Here is a 16,899-nt window from a genome sequence, read left to right as displayed (position 1 = left end):
TGGGGACAGCATGAGTGTTTCCTGGCAGGGGCAGCCCCTCACCCAGGCGAGGCAGTGCTTGCAGGTGTGGGGCAGGCAAGAGCCACCAGCAGAGAGCAGCTACACAGGGGCCAGGCACGTGGGACACTGGCGGGAGCTCCCCAGCCCGGCGCAAGCAGTGCTGCAGCAGCCCGGAGCAGAGCCCGGTCGCCCTGAAGGCGGCAGGGGCTGCAGCAACCTGCGCTGCAGCCCCACAACTGCAGCGGATGGGCTCAGGGATTGTCACCAGCAGCTAGGGCTCCCGGTAGGGCTAGCAGGTCCCAGCCTGCCCGGGGTGGAGGCGAGCTGGCTTGCACTGCCTCCTCCTGCTCCTCATTGGCTCCCCAGGGCTAACAACAACTGCTCCAGTACAAGTGACAGGTTCCGTATTTACAGGGACACTCACAAAAATCTGGCACCAGAACAAACCACGGCTAGCGACAGCAGCCGTGGGGCAGCCATGTATGGCCTTGGGCAGAGCAGCAGCCCCTGCAGGGCCCCGGCGCCGCCGTCCGGCACCTGCTGCAGGCGTCTGGAGGTCACACTGCTCCGGCGGTCAGATGAGGCTGGGGCCGCGGCGCTGGGCAGGGGATGGCTCCCGCTGTTCCCTGGGGCGCTGGTGCATTTGGCCCAGCAAGGCCCCTGTCCTGCCTCATCGCTGCAGGCAAACAGCTGTCCCTGGGGGCTCCAGTACAGGACAACACTGACCCTGCACACAGCTCCACACCTCCTCCTCGCCCAGCGCAGGGGCCTTGCGGCCTCTTCACCTTCTTGATGGAGGAGGAGCTGGAGGCTGACTCCCTTCACTTCCTCTGCTCCAAGAGGGAGATGGGAAACAAAAGAAAAACCAGGGTCAGTGGGTAGGAGGGCTCAGGTCACACGGAAAACACACCCGCCTGTCCCAGAGCCGGCCACACCTGGCAGTGCCCAATGGACCACCTGCTACCTGCTCAGCCGAAGGCAGAGCCAGGTACGGAGGGACAGAGCTCAGCCAGCAGTGACGAGGGGCTGGGATGGCACCCTTGCCAGGGGATGTCACCTCCCTGACACGGACAGGGCTTTGCGATGATCATCTTTGCAGTGCAGGGCCCAGGAGTGATCCAGAGAAAGGGGCTGAGCTCTGCAACAACCCAGTGGCCCCAGAAGCCCCGACCAAACAAACTAGCATGCAACAAGCCCTAAGGAGCAGGGACTTGAGAGAGCGGCAGAGCAGCTCCGTGCTATGGCCAGCTGCACTGGGGTTGCTCAGCGCAGGACAGGGCAGAGCCTGGAAATGCTCCTCCACCATCCAGAGCAGCCATGAAGTGGTCCAGAGTGGAGCAGAAGGCTGATAGAGAACCATGGCTCCTCAAAACACCCACCTCTTTTCTGGGCAGTGCGCACCGATACATCTCAGGGAGACTGGCTGGCTTTGGTGAGCCTCATCCTTCACAGACAAGAGTTCAGGGCTGAACCTGGCTACAGGAAAGATGGGGCCATTCACACCAAAGGGGGAACGTGACCCTAGCCATACCACTGCACTCAGTGCAACTCCGTGCCAGGCGCTGCACAGATGCCCTGGCCAAGAGCGTGGCAGATGCAGCACCCAAAGCCGGGCTCTGTGTGCAGGGTGCCCAAGGCATACCGGAGCTGCCAGGTGCCCCATGCACTGGGTGCCGTAGGGACACGTGGTGCCAGACCCCTGGGGGCCCAGCTGCACAGCATGAGATTGGGTCCGCTTTGCGCAGTGCAAGGCAGGCAGCAGCAGAGGTTGGCACTGCAGGGCGCGCACGGTGCACGGTGACTGCTGTGAGGTCCCCACTGTGCCCAGCCCTGCAGGCATCCCCCATCCCCAAAGGCCTGCAGAGCCACTGCCCCAGCCGGCAAGCACCCAGGGGATAGACAAGACAGCACTGACACGCTCTCCGAACGAGTCAGGTCTGTCCAGCCCCGCACTCCTCCAACCCTGCCAGTCCCATACGCATGTGCTCCTCGCGGCAACGTGCGTGGTGGGAGGCCCTGCTGCCTCCCGCAGTGGGAAGGCAGCCCCCAGTCCCCACTGGGCACTGGGCAGACAGCAAACAGAGCATGGAATTTGCACGGCTAGAAGTTAAATACAACACACACACGGATTTCGTCAGAGGCCCTGGCACGTCTGCCTTTGAGGGATCTGATTAACGGGGAAATAAAAGGGCCAGAGAACCCACACAGCAGTGTGAACAGATGCCCTATAAAAATCAAATACATGGTAATCAAGGGGACCGAAAGGTACATTTAAAAAAACAAAAACCCACCCTGGAAACAAAGGAGCTGGGCTTTGTGGCTTTCCTGGGAGAGCTGTGGAATTAATGGGGAAGAGCACATGTGTTTGATAATCTTTATATGGCAAAAGACCCATCTTTCAAATATGTCACAAATTCATATTAATCACCTTCCTATTGCCTTCTGTGGCACAGCTATTCCAGTTGCCTTGGGCAAAATGGGGAACTGTCTGGTTAAAAAAAATGTTTTACATTATAATTTACAAGAGCCTACAAGTCTAGTTTCTTTTAATGGAAAGAACGATTAAAAAAAAAAGAGAGGAATATCTGTACACCCTGGTATATATACACTATATATATTAAAAAACATATATATATATAAAAGACAGATATTGTAACTCCATCTGGAAAGAGAGAATGTTTGATCTTAACAATGTAACTTCTAGCTTTCAAACAGGCTCAGAAAACAAGAAGTCAGCAGGAGTTCAGATAAAGGAAGCTTAAAAGTCAAATAATTCTGACTCTGAACCCGAGACTTCTTAGACTCAAGGTCCTTTCCTTTACCCATTAATGGGCTGACTTGTGAGCTCAGGAACAAAGTGCTGCAATGTGAGGATTTCTGAGAGTCACTCATTACAGATCACTGAGTGGAGTCTGAGTTGCAGAAATCAAAGGATCCAATCTGGAGTAACTGGCTGAACTTCTGCTCGGAACTAATTTGTTCTGAGTTCGGCTCACCTTTCACCTCCCGAAGGCCCCGAGCAAAGTCCCTACCGGGGTCAGCAGCAGACAGCACTGGGGGGATCCCAGCTCGGCATTAGTGGTCAGCGAGGGGCACAGCCCCTAGCAGAGGGTAGATGGGCAGCCAGGGTAGGAGGGATGTGGTGGACGCAGCAAGGCAGAACAGTGCCAGGCCTCCCGCTGCCGAGACAGGCAGATACTGCTCCTAACTTGGGCTAAAACACCCTGCTGAGATGTCCCCAGGCCCCACTACTGGCCAAGGGGGCCGGGGCAGCCTGCCATTGCCACAATCAGTATCTCAGAACCCTGCTCTGTCTTTGCCCATTCATGCCAATCCCTGTAAAGGAATCCAGCCATGCCAGGCACGACTGGGGAGTCAGGACTCCTAGCCCTATTCCTGGCTTTGCCACTCACTCCCTCCAACATCTGGAGCAAGATATCCTTCAGGGGAGCAGCTGGTTTGGAGGCTGAACTAATCCATACTTAATCCAACCTGTGGAGTGCCATGGACAGGCAGTGCTAGACAGCACAAAGGGATTCTCCAACTCAGAGGAATTTGAAGCAGGGAGATTAAATGATTCCCCCCGAGGGCCCCAGCAGCTCAGTGGCAAAGCATACACTTGAACTTGGGAGTTCAAGGCTGTCGTGGTGAGGTTAAACAGCTGAAGCAGCCTCAGCAAGGGGAAGGGCAAGGTGTCACCCACAAGCACCCAGGAAGCAAGGGAGGGAAAGGCTACTACAAAGCACCGCTGCGCTTTGCATGCCTCATGCTGTCCAGTGGACAGGCTGGATACACCCCAGCACACCACTTGCTCTACAGAGAGCTTGCTTGTTTGCACTACCAAAATTGCTACCCCTGCTGCAAGAACCCCAGGGTGGGGGAAAAGCACAGTGCTTGCAGGGGGAGGCTGCCTTCTCAGCGCCGTGTCCTGGGCCCACTGCCCCCCACGCTGTCCCCATCACATCAGGGCCTGGCACATGTCAGGGTTATCACTGTGCGGGGTGGGGACATATGCATGCACCCACCAGCCAAACAGCCATCAACTGCCCCAGCCACACCACTTCTCAGGGCTGACCCCACATCTGAGGTCAATCTTCCAGAGGCCAATTTTAGCCATGAAGCTGAGCAAGAGGCACTGGGGCTGCTCCTGCCAGCTCTGGGCAGAGCAGGGAGCATCACCAACGCACAGCTTCCACTCAGCTCAGCCCATCCCTGGAAAAGCTGGTTGTGGGTCACAGGTCTCTCGCGCCACCTCAGGACCCAGAACAGCAGGAAAGGTTCAGGGCAATCACAGTGCCAGGCCCTGCCTGGCTCTCCAAACATACCTGAGCCAGGCAGAACATGGTACAGCAGCCCCATTCCCCTCCTCTCCAAGATACCCCTCCAGCTGGGATGTAATTTTTCCCCCCTCAAAAGGTAGCATAAAATGGTCACAGTGTGAATGTGCTTGACCTTTTGTCTTGGACTAATCTAATTGTGTCGTCTTTGTGTAATCAGCCGGTAAAGGTCAGTGCTGTATTTAACATGGGGGCCCTTTAGGTACTGAATTTGCCTTGCAGTGAATTAACTTGATTATATTTCTTTCAAATATGTCAGAGACCAGGTCAGTTTAACCCTCTCTGTGCCGCCTGGGCCCACCCCTTTGTTTCCAGTTCCAGGAGGTGGCACTGAGGAACAACTTTGTCAGAAACACACACAGGGGCTCCAGCAGCTATGGCCGCCACCACCATCACCACCACCTCTCCCACCTTCCCCACAAGCAAAGTCTCAAGGGAGAGCAAGTGTGTTGTGAATCAGCCCAAAAAGTTTGCAAACCAGGACACTCGCGACCGCAAGGAGGGGTGAGATTTCAGATTGAATGCAGCAGGGGAAAAAAAAATTCAGGAAACTCCTTTGCAAACATGAACCTGTCTCAATGGAACGTTTCCTTACGACTCCATATTGTCACAATCAAGTAGGACATTACTCAACTCCAGATTAACGTGTCGCCTCTGCCATTGACAGAAAAGGTGTTCTCAATATCCTGCAATACATTATACATTTTAGAAAGCAAAGGTCTGTGCCACTACCAGGGGCAGTATGTCTGAGGCGTCGGGGATGCCACTGTGTGGAGATGGGCAGCTTTTATCACGCAGTTCAGCTCAGCTGTGCCAGGGGACTGCACAGAGGGGAAAGCAACCTCACCTGATCCCCAGGCATACCCTTGGCCCTGAGGCAGAGGTGAGGGATTGGGCAGCCTGCCCTCATAGAGGCAGGGAGGAGAGGGCTTGTGATTTGCATCCTGCAGATATACACACAGAGGACACTGTCACAGGGCTCGCAGTGTCAGAATCCCTAGGTCTGGCTTGCCCTTCTCGGCACAGGAAGTGGGGTATTAAAAACATCCCTTTGTTCGAACTTCAAACACCTCTCCTTCCCAAGGCTCCTGCTCCAGGCAGGGCTACTGCTTGACTCCAGGGACTTGGGCAGGTCATGGCTCATCATCTCAAGACTGCTTTCCCCACTCGCCTCCCTCTGCTGGGCAACCCTTACGGGGCTGTGCCTAGAAGGAAAATGCCTCAGGCCTGCAGCTGTACTGGCATCACTGTTGCTGCCTTAGTGCAAGCTCTCATCACCCAAAGCCTTGCTGCTTTGGTCCACGGTGGCACCCACGTCAAGCCATCTGCCTGCATGCAGGATGTAGAAAGCCCTGCTAACCCCACCTGTAGCACCAAGAACACTGTCCAGCACAGGAGACAAGCCCAGAGAGCAGCACTGGGACTTGGGGGGGAACAGGCGTGCCATGCTCCCTTGGACACGCACGCCTGGAGGAACAGCAGGGCAGCATTCCCAGAGATTGTCAGGGCATCTGCGTCGGAGACCTGAGTGCTCCCTGTTCTGCCCCCCCAACCTTCCTTCTCACCGAGTTGGGGGTCAGTGGTGCTCCTACTACATCAATGATCTGGTCCTTGGCATCTCCCTTGCCCTCCTCGATGCCGAGCCCTGCCTGGCCGTCTGGATGGGCGCCTTCTGCACTGAGGGGGCCAATACTACCAGCTTTGGCCAGGGCCTCATAGCGGTGCCGTAACATCTGCAGTTCATATTCGCAGTTGGCAAAGGCTTGCTTCAGCTCATACAGCAGCACTAGGTCACTCCGCAGCTCATTGAACATCTGCACGATCTCCTCTGTGGGCATAGGGTTGAGATCTAGGGAGAAAAAGGGTATCTGTTAAACACCCAAACCTGCAACCCTACAAGAGAAGATCCCTAAACAGATCCTGGCTGCCCGCTTCACTCCCACAAAGGTATGCCAGGAGCCTCACTCCCATCAAATGGTTCATTAGCAACCAGCATCCCTGAGGGTCAGAGACCTGAATTTGCAGGTTGTCCTTTGGCTCTGGCCAAGGACTAAGGGTGAACCTGCACAGTCCAGGACTCAGCAAGTGAAGGATGATGGAAGATGTAGTTCAGACCAGAAAACTGAACCTTGCTACCCAGCCAGGTCCTATGAAGGGAGGTCAGTCCTGAGAGCAAGATATGTATGTTTTTGTAAGGCAGGAGTGGATAGGCAGGAACCCCTCCTTACCCTCATGGAAAGTGAGCTCTAAGAAGCACTCTCATCCTTTCCCAAGGCTTGCCTAGCAAGCAAAAATGATAACTCCCTTAGTTTTAAAGCAGGAAGGTTGCTTTCACCAGCCACAGGAGGCCTTCAGAACTACATGCAGTCTCTGAGACAACATACCAAGCCATAAACCAGTCGGCCCAAAAAACTAACAAGAGTTAACAGAAGTCAGTGCTGGGAGCAGGCTCTGTAATCTCTTGTAAATCACAAGTCTTTTTTTTTTTTTTTCTTCCCCCTTTTTTTCTTTTAAAATCCCCCCAGCCACAGTGGGGGGGGGCAAAGGGATCATCAGGTGTCTAATCAAGGGGCCCTGCATGCTGGGACCTGTAGTAGCCACAAACCGTACCCACTGCACAGAGGGCAGCAGCTAGCCATGGGCTGCACTTCTTCCCCTCTAGCTCCGAGCGGGTATTGTAGATGTTAAGTGAACCCGTCTTTCTGCTGCTAAGACACTGGAGTTCAAGAGCGAGGGATGTGTGTTTACTCGCCGTTCAGCAGAGATGCTCCAGATTTTCACACAGCATGCAACCTATAAAGGGGGGATGAACAGTCCCAGACGCATTTTGGACTTGCCACCGTGAGCAGTAAATTAAGAGGAAACGAAGCTTGAAAGCAAGACAGGGCAGCCCTGAACAATGCGTGTGCCGTGGTCACTAACACACTTAGAAGTACCTCTCCCGGCAAGGCTGGGATTTGCCTTCCTAACACTGTGCTGCCTCTCTTGATGGTTAAAAAGGCCCAAACAAGAGAGAAACAAAGGCTCTTTTAAAAGATTTTTCTACTGGGAGGGAAAAAAAAAAAAAAAAACCCTGTGCATCTTGTTCTGGCTTTTACCCTCTCTCTTTTTTTTTTTTTTTAAACACATAAAATATTTTAAAAACCATTCACATACTGTTATTCAAGAAACTGGCTGTATTACTAGGGGAAAAAATAGCCCATCTCGAGAACAAAGGCTAGCTCTGTGTGTCTCTTTCTCTCTCTCGCGTGCCCCCTTTACTCACCTACTCCGAGTTCCATCAGCATCTGCTCCAGGGCTTTAATCTTCTTCTGTCCCACCGAGCTTGGCAGTTTCATCTGGAACACAAAGGTAACAGAGCCACACAGCTCAGAGATAGCCCTCACTCACAGCCGTCTAGTTCAAAAGGCAAGAGAGCTTTTCTTTTTATAGTGCAGGGGGAACAAAAAAAGAAAGGGAGAGAAAGGAAAAATCAAGTAAGAGAGGGAGACAGGGGCTGAAAGTTTTCAGACTAGGTCCGAGGGCAGGTATTGAAAAGCCCGGTCGTGAGGGCTTTTATTTTCTCTCTCGTGTGTGTGCAAGACACGCTGTTTTACAGTTTCCATGTGTCACTGAATTAACAACAAAAGTTCTTCTTGGCTTCGAACCCTCTCCCGCAGTGCCCAGCCCATCAAAGGGCTCATTTACACAGCAGCTAATGTGCAATGCTGCCCTACTTTATTCGCTTTAGCCAGCCTGATTAGACTCATGCGCTAACAGACTCACTTCTCCTTTTACCTGCTGAGCCCCAGACCTGTGGGATTCATTTACAGAGCAGGCTTTATAACAAAGGGGAGAGACAGAGAGAGCACAGTTACTTGACTGGCAGAAGTGTGAACACACATTTACATCGGAGCTAAGGGGCTAGGTGAGAGAGGAAGCATCAGATGTGAGCTATGAAAGGGAATCGGAGCTGGCCAGGAGAGGAAGAATGCATACACTTAGCAGGGTCCTTCCTCTGCATTCATTTGGGCTCTAGCAGGAGTGCTAGCTGCTCAGACCAAGCATTTATTAGATTACAAGCAGCACAAACGCAGCTGGCACAATATGGCAGAGAGAACAGGTTTCCAAGCCCTGCGGATATATCCAAGAATGAATATAAACACTTTCTTTCCTCAGCAATGCTAGAAGACAGACCAGGAGAGAAATGATTCACAACACCGCAGTGTCAAACACCTTAGTGCACAGAGTTGTAGTCTGCCCCTCCATGTCCAGCCCTGGGAAGGTGAGCCCACACCTCCACCTGGGAATGCTATCCTGACGAGCCTTCCAGCCCAAGCTGCCCCGCAGGCTATTGAATAGCCAAGCAGTGAGAGCATCCTGCAGCCATCCTGCACACCACTTACTGATCAGTGGCCCCAACCTTGGCCAAACCAACCAGGAGACTGCAACACTGAGCTGGGAATGACCTGAAGGAAGACCCATTCTTTACTTCACCTTAAAACTGGTCCCTGAGGTGAGCTCAAAGGGTCCTGTGGTCACCTTACTTCCCATAAGCCACAGGCTGAAGTTCCCCAAAACAGACAGCCCAATGTAAGCCTCCCAATAGGCCCATCTTTTCCAGTGTTCACTGCCCTAACACAAAAATGACAACAAGAGACACCATCTGGAACTTCTTAATTCCTTTGAAGGCAAAAGCACTGCATGTACATATCCAAATGGTAAAAGCACCAACCTTAACTCAGCTATGGCTGAACACATCCCATCAGGAGCTCCTCAACCCCAGTGCAGGACCTGCTGGGAAAACCCACCTTCTCCACCACATCATTTCAGCCAAGAAGCCAGAGCACAGATGCCACAGAGCACCCCAGGGGAATGGGCCTGTCACAGTATACACTAAGAAGCACATATTCTTTTTGCTAGGTATTAGGACCACAGTTAAGACTCCAGCAAAGTATCACGAGGACTATCAGGAAAAGATTTCTAGGAAACCAACCTGATCCAGGGGTTCCAAAAGGAGCACTAGGGAAAGAGGAAAACCTGCTCTCATGCAAAAAGCCAGCACTGCTAGGCACTAGAGGACATCTCTGTCCTTTTTTAAACACTGATGTCTCTGGCTCAGAGCTGGGGTTTCTGCATAGCAGTGAATTTCAAAGACTGAATCTTTAAGCTTGACCACAAAATGATTGTTTCAGCAGACGAAAGGCTGCCAAAAGTATCAGGTATTTGGATATCATTCAAGTCTTTGATCTAGTCTTAACTTGAGTAGAATCTTACTAAAATAGGCTTTCCCAGGAGCTCTGCAGCACAGACTACCTGCACAGGCTCTGCTGAAAGGCAGCAGGCATGGGGAGAGCCCTAAGACAAGGCAGCACGCAGCACTGGGACACGAGACGGTTCTGTTTATTTGCTGGATGCTATGCCACAGCTAGCAGAGGCATGCCACGGAAGGAAAGGTCACTTAGCACAGCTTAGCAGGAGACAGAATGGTTAGCCTGGAACATTGGGAAGACAGTCCTGAGAGCAAGATGTCTTGGTCCAGGGAACTGTTCTGCCCCGTGAGGAATCACACACAACATTTATGATGAGCAAGGCACCCAGTTGTCTCATCCTGGGAAGATGCATGGGCTGACCTAGTCAGGCTGTGCTAGCCTTAACTTCTAGGAGACAAAGAGTTAACAGAGCCCAGCACCTCCTCATTGAAGAGCTCTGGACACACAATACTTGTGTGATTATCAGAGCCCTGAGAGTCCATCTTCAAGCCTACCCCTAACATTGACATCACGGTCTTTCTAGGTAAAGGCAGGATTCCCTTCTGTCAAACACCTGCTGGCAAAAGCATGCTGGACTTCAGGAACAAAAGACAAAAAATAAGAAAAGTTCACACTTGTCTAGGCTAGGTGGACAGACAAGAGGCCTTGTCTTGTTGGTTAGAAGAGTACAAGATTTTCTCCTGAGAGGCTTCCACTACCTCAAGGAACTATTGGCAACACAAATGATTAACCTGGCAAAGCCTTCAACAGTAATGTTGTGTGTGTCTTGCTCACGTCCCACAGGAGTCTGGTCGATGAATACCAAGCCAAGGTCTTCACTGACACTCCTGAAGATTAGAGGATGGAGCAGGGAAAGGCAGGACAAATTAATTTCACTTCAAAGAAAGGAACACTAGAGATGCTCAGAAGGAGTGCGGCTGTGAGTTTAGTTTAAAAACACATCGATTAAGCTTCCTTTTAATTCAGGCAGGAGGATCTGGCCTGCAAACAGGAAGGCTTCATTGGTTTCTCAAAGCAAGAGTATATTTTAATTTTACCATCATTAAGAAAATGTTATGATTTATGTGGCTGCTGTCGGACTAATATCTTTAGAATTTAGCTGGCTAAGCCAATTCATCTCTGAGACTGATGAAGGCTGATTGCTCTCTATGCAAAATGTATTAAAACTAAATGAGCAGTCTATTACTCAAATGCTGCTGATAATCTGTTAGCCAGGGTCCGTTAGCTGGGCTGCCTTGCTGCAGGAGAGAAGCCTTCATACCCTATATGGCTCTGATAAGCCCAAGCTTACTTCAGCAAGGCCTTCTTTGTTTGCGTCTTTTAACTAGATGTCCAGAGATGCACCAGTGCTGGAAGTGGTGTATCACCTGCTCTCTTTCCTGAGGAAAGACAATCTGCAGGAACCGCAGGTCCCAGCCCACAGAACAGCCCTCTGCCTCAAGATGCATGCACTGGGATATGTGGTTTCTGCAGGCCGTACCTCTGCGTTAATGAAAACGCCACTCAGTGCAATCTCGTTGCTTACACCACAGCTCCTGGGATGTTCTCGGTGTTATCATGGATCAAATCCTCCGCAGGGGCTGAGGAAAATTATGTTCCTCAGAGAACTCCAGCAAGCAACCACAGTTTCCGAGGTGAATGGCATTTGCCCTTTTCTTTCCTTCCTTATACTAGACTATTATTGTTATTTATTATCTTTAAAGTCCCCATATAATAATAATACCTCAGAAACAGATTGCTCCAGTCAGAAAACTGATTAGCCAGGATTTTTGAGGTTACTATATTTGGGATGCTCTTCTCCTTTGACAGCCTCTCCCTACAGCCCTTTTTGCAACACCAGCCTGCGCTTACAATTACACCAATGTCGCTTTTGATTTAAAGACTGCAATCCTTTGTCCTTGCTATAAACAACCTGCAGTAAACACACGAACTGCGTGTACTAAGAGAAAAATAAATAAAGAGCTACAGAAAATTGTGTGAATCAACACCATGAAGCCACAGTAGCCTACCTATGCAGAGAGGAGCCTTGTCTGATCCTGGGATACACAGCCTCTGCTGCCATGCACTTGGCCTGAGAGGCACAGAGGACGTCAGTACTGACCCAGTCTGCTGTCCCCTGAAGGAGGAGGGCACTGCTCGGGATTTGGGCCATGCAGCTTAAATAGATGAACAGAGCATCCACCACACATTCACTGCAGGGGTTGAGAGACTGGGGTGGGAGGGTGGCCCCAAGCAGTTCGATTTCTATAGAGGGTCTCACCACAGAGTACCCTTGAGGTTTTGAATGATACAGGATTTTTATTTAATGTTTGAGACATTCCACCGACAAAACCTTGCTAATTCACACTAATGACTAGGAGACCTACTGCAAATTAATTGCTAATTGGCAAAATTCATTAAGTGAACAAACATGATAAGAAATAACTGAAGATAAAGCCTCCCCAAACAGACTTGGTTCATTTATTTTTGTGGGCCACTCAGTTTTCACGATTTATGCTAATAATTTTAAGCATAGTCAGAAATGCATTTGAGTATATTTTGGAAGAGTAATGAAGTTTAAGTAATAGCAGAGCTTGCAACACAGTCCCCTGTTACGTCTTAGAGCATCACCACCTGGCAGGTAGAGACTGTTGTGGAGATCTGCCCTAGGAATGGGAGAAGTCCGCAGGATCTATATAGACAGATTCAGCTAGGTCCCATATGTGATTATATCTATGTGGTCATCTTAAGTGTCCTGCTCTCAATTTACCTCTTTCCTCATAAATGCTCAATTTCTGGTGCTCACAACTTCAAAAAAAAAAAAATCCCACTTTTGTGCTGAAACCTTTTGTTTGGTCTCTCACCAAAATACAAGGTTTTTAAAATTAATCCATGGCTATTTGGATATTTCACATGTACCCTTCCTGATGCTGCACTTCGTTTTACTTCAATTTTGAGACAACCTTTTCTTTAAACTCACCCTTCCCCAACCCTAAACAATATGACTGTCCTAAAAACTCCACACATCTGACCTGTGTTGGTACAGCTATAAACTGTGGTTTTATGCACCGGCACCAGCATTGTTGTTCAGCATTATAATACAGCTCACTGACATTGAAAACCACCTTCTTCGTGGATTTCAGCAGCAAGAAAACTTTCTCATTAGGCACTTTCTTCATGGATATCTTTAGAGTACTGAATTGCTTAGTGGGTTTCTGGGAAGGAGTGCTAAAGTTTCAGATGAATAATGTTTTTTGCATTTTCTGGTTTAAGATGGGGAAAGAAGGTCAACCTTTCTCCTGCTGCATGGCTCTACTCTGCAGGAGCGGACAGCCTCCATTTCTGCACAGTGCTAAGACCCAAGGAAGGAAAGAACCATATTAAGTACTTTAGGCTTAGAGCTTTGGAATTCAAAAAGCCCCAACAGAGAAGTTCAATTTCAGATACAAACGTGCACATTTCTGGAAATCTGAAGTGCTTAACTGCTTAGAACTAAAGTGCTACAACAAAAGGCAGATAGATAATTGCAATGGATATATGCAAAAGTTAGAAAAGTTTGAAATTGCACAGGTGTTCTCTGCCTCAATGAACATCCATGCTTTCCCCTGCCACAGCTTACAGCCATGGACCCCATGTCTTAGGTCAGTGCCTGCTGATCTGCCAGACAGATACAAATAGCCATACCACTACGCCATCTCTACTATGCTAGGTAACACGTTAAATACACAGCGATCACTCTAGGATGGCACATGACCATCAACTTGCTCCATCAATGAGGCTCAATGCTAAATAAGCCTATCTTTTAAGAAAACACTTCTATATTAACTTATGTAAATAGTTATTTCAGGGTTTTTTTGGATCAAAGTTAAAAATACCTCACAAATTCCCAAATCAATCGTGCAAAAATATAAATTCTGTACTTGAATCCTCCTAGTAAATTAAACCAGTTTTACTTGTTAGAGGAATATACCTAGCAAAAGCTTTGTCAAGGATGAGGGAGGCCAATAGATCCCAGAGAAGCACAGCACACTCAAGCATATGGCAACGTAGCAGCTCACTGATCCTATAAACATTAATGCCTTGTTATGCATCTATAGCATCGATTCAAGGTCTAAAGCTAAGAGATACTTCCTAAAGAAACAAAAGGTCCTACAGCATCCGTGTCTCAGCACGGTGGGTTTTCACCAGTGCAGGTAACAAGGTCTTCAGTGTTTTTATACTCTCCCAACCTTTTCCCCCTAGGAAGGGGATACCGATTGCTTTGACCCAGCACAAGTGGCCTAAGATGAGAATTACCTGGAATCCACACAAATGATGGCTGATATCTTAGAAAGAGTCAGCTTTCTTCCAGTTTGACACACAGGTTGTGACAAGAAATGAGACATCTGAGAAGACAAGAATAATTCACATCTTTCCAGGACTGCCTGCCATTTAGAAGATGGTCATCTTCTGGCAATCAAAGTATTATCTGCCATTTACCAATTTTGATATTTCCTTGCCCTTAAATACTCTGTGCTTTAAATACAGTGCAAGCCTGTAAAACAAATGCAAAAGGACTACAGGAAGTGTTTGTGTAGGGAAAAATAGTAAAATACATGGTGCAGAAGAAAGAACTGCACAGGACATTTTTACTGGAGGGTGTTTTATGTTAAAAGCACATTACCAGTGTGACATACATTTTGCTTTAGGAGATTTGTAGATTCCCAGATAGTCCTACCCCTGGCTTCTCATTACATGCATGGAAACCAAGCTGAGACCTGTAGAGGTGGCTGCAGGAAATGGCTGCAGCCTCTGAGCTGCATCTGACTGAAACAAATCAAGTGCACAGAAGAGTATGCTACCATCACAGGGAGAGCCCTAGGACAGGCCACAGGAGGAAGAACTCCGAGGACAGTTTCACATAGTACAAGAACATAAACTTCCAGATCAGACACAAACCCAAGAAACTGTAGAAAAACATGCATCTAGTCTTGAATTGATGTTGCCTTTCTCTTAAATAATTTAACTGAAACTACACTTACACAAATACAAAAAAAACCAGAGCGACTATTTACACTCCAACTCATTACACTGGTTAAGCTAAAGAAAGAAAAAAGTAATTTATATGGTGCTCTGCACAAGTTACATACAATCAGATTACCTGGTGAATGACACCTAAGACTGTGTCACTACAAGCACACACAGGTGGTAAAAGCTTCTCAAATCGGTCCAGGACTGGCAGACAAAGGTCCCCAGGGCCTCGTACTACACAGACACTATTTGGTACCTGACAATTCAACAGAAGCAGCAACACAGAGTGTCCTTTCCTGAACTACAACTTATTTCCAAAGACCACATTACTGTACCCAGAGTGCTCTCTTTATACCCACGAGCCTACTAAGGCCCTGGTCCAGATGCTCTCCCACACCAAAGAGCTCCATGAAAAAGCTAATGGATGCATTTTCTTTCAGCAATTTAACATTAACTGCCTTTCAGTTTAGCTAAGAATGAGAATGGAGGAAGAGAAGTATTGGATTCACCTTCTCTAGTTCATTCAAGATTTTGTATCCTTTGCTTTCTCTTTAAAAATAAATACTCCAATATTTTCATCTTATTTCATTCTCCACAGGCAGGAGTTTGATTAGGAAATGCACCAGCACTCTCTTGGCCCTAATTAAAGGGCATGTAATACAACAAATAGATGGCAATGCCACAACATGAATTCGATCTAGCCTGCATCATTTGTTCATAACTTTTATTCACAGAAATGAGACTACTGCTTTCCTTCCACACCTCTGTCAGGCTCCCCATGGAAATTACTCTCATCCACTCTCTTGTAGAGTGCAAAACATACAACTTTGCTAATGAAAAATTGCTAGCAGAAGCAACAAGCACATCTCAGCTAACTAATCCATGGGATGTTCAGATCTGGAAACATAAACTTTCCTACCTAATAAGGGTGTGCTGATCTCCATCAGATTGATGCCAGGATGCCTTGGAGGGCAATCAATACAAAACAAATAAATTATTAATTGCTCCAAGTAATTAAATTTACCAAATCCAAATAAAAATAACTGATATTTTATGGAACTGCTTCCAAAGCTGAACCTCTGAAGGGACAGTATTGATCACAGGAGGACAGACAGATGTTTCACATGTTCACAGCCGATGAGGTCTGGGTTTGCATTAATGACAGGGAAGGAACAGAGCCAACAGCCTCTGATGCAGAGTAAACAGGTGGCGTGCTTGGCCATTAAATTGTGGGTCACATCAAACATGGAGAATAAACATGCCTAAACACATACATACAACCCCATCTTCCTCTAGAAATATCATTCACCTTGGAGTGCAGTAAGCACTCAGTTCTCACTCCAAGAAAAAAAAGAAACTGAAAAGAAAACTCACACACACACATTCACCCCAGAACCACAGTAAATTCTTACTCATTAATCAGTGCTAAAAAAAATGCTCAGCAGGCTAGTAAATATTTAAAAGCCAGTGAGTATGAATATTCGAATCAATGCATACTAAAGCTGTACTTGTAATTTTCCTTCCTTTACTTCTATTTTAACTGGTCCGACTGGTAAATTGTCTACAAGATCCCAGTTAGCAGATGGAGTCAGGCTGCTGGCTGGAAGCCTTTTCTGCAAGGAGGTGGTCAGTTTTGAATGACTAGGCTGGAGCATCCCTCAGTCCTTTCTGCAGACTGAGATCTCCACAAACTCCTTTTCATCCCAGTTTTGTTTTGTTTCCAGATGAGACATCACTCACTCAATTCTCTTCCAGTTCCTTTGTTTCCAAACCAGTGACAACAGAGCAAGGACACAGACTTATACCTCAACGTGCAGGAGTGGGGACAAGTATCCATTCTATTCCATCCATCACCTTCCTTCTTAAAAGCACTGCTGCAGCAATTCAACAGCATTTACAAAATCATAACTTAAAATTCACAGATAAGGCTGCGAGAGAAGATGAGCAACTTAAAACACACTGAAGAGATGTTAAGTATGCCAAAGTCAAGTGCTCTGAACACAATAAAGTCAAAAGACAAAGGTTAAACTTAAAAGAAAGATGAACATGACACAGTACAGAAACACTGTGGTGAATTCAAAACAAACTCAGCTGTGCCCTACAGAAACAACACGATGCCTAGATCACAAACATACAGTTATTGTTGGTTTGTCTGGGTCCTGGAAAAGATTCAAGTTCAACAGCTCCCATTCTCCTTTCCTTCAGGCAGATCCTCAGCAAAGCTTTCCTTCCTCATAGCTCCCTGCTTTCCCTTTAGTCTCTTCCTCTCCTTTCCCTGTACAAATTCCCTACCCATCTCTCATTTCCTCCGGCTCTTTGGC

General features: G+C 48.2%; 1 protein-coding gene across 1 annotated transcript in view; it reads right to left on the bottom strand.

Annotated features, from left to right (window-relative positions):
* Positions 1 to 821: 821 nt before the first annotated feature.
* Positions 822 to 16,899, bottom strand: part of DMAP1 (DNA methyltransferase 1 associated protein 1) — a gene marked incomplete at its 3' end in the record, with an annotated part of 33,344 nt that continues 17,266 nt past the window's right edge. The window contains exons 8-10 of the mRNA XM_082003213.1: positions 7,603 to 7,675; positions 5,903 to 6,186; positions 822 to 830 (exon numbers count right to left, since the gene is read on the bottom strand). Coding sequence (XP_081859339.1) covers positions 822 to 830; positions 5,903 to 6,186; positions 7,603 to 7,675 — 366 coding nt within the window. The remainder of the gene's footprint in view (positions 831 to 5,902; positions 6,187 to 7,602; positions 7,676 to 16,899) is intronic.

This window comes from Phaethon aethereus (genome assembly GCF_964289735.1).
Source record: "Phaethon aethereus genome assembly, chromosome: 8".
NCBI lineage: Eukaryota > Metazoa > Chordata > Aves > Phaethontiformes > Phaethontidae > Phaethon > Phaethon aethereus.
Note: the sequence above shows the minus strand (reverse complement) of the source record. Positions and strands in the feature narration are given on the sequence as shown.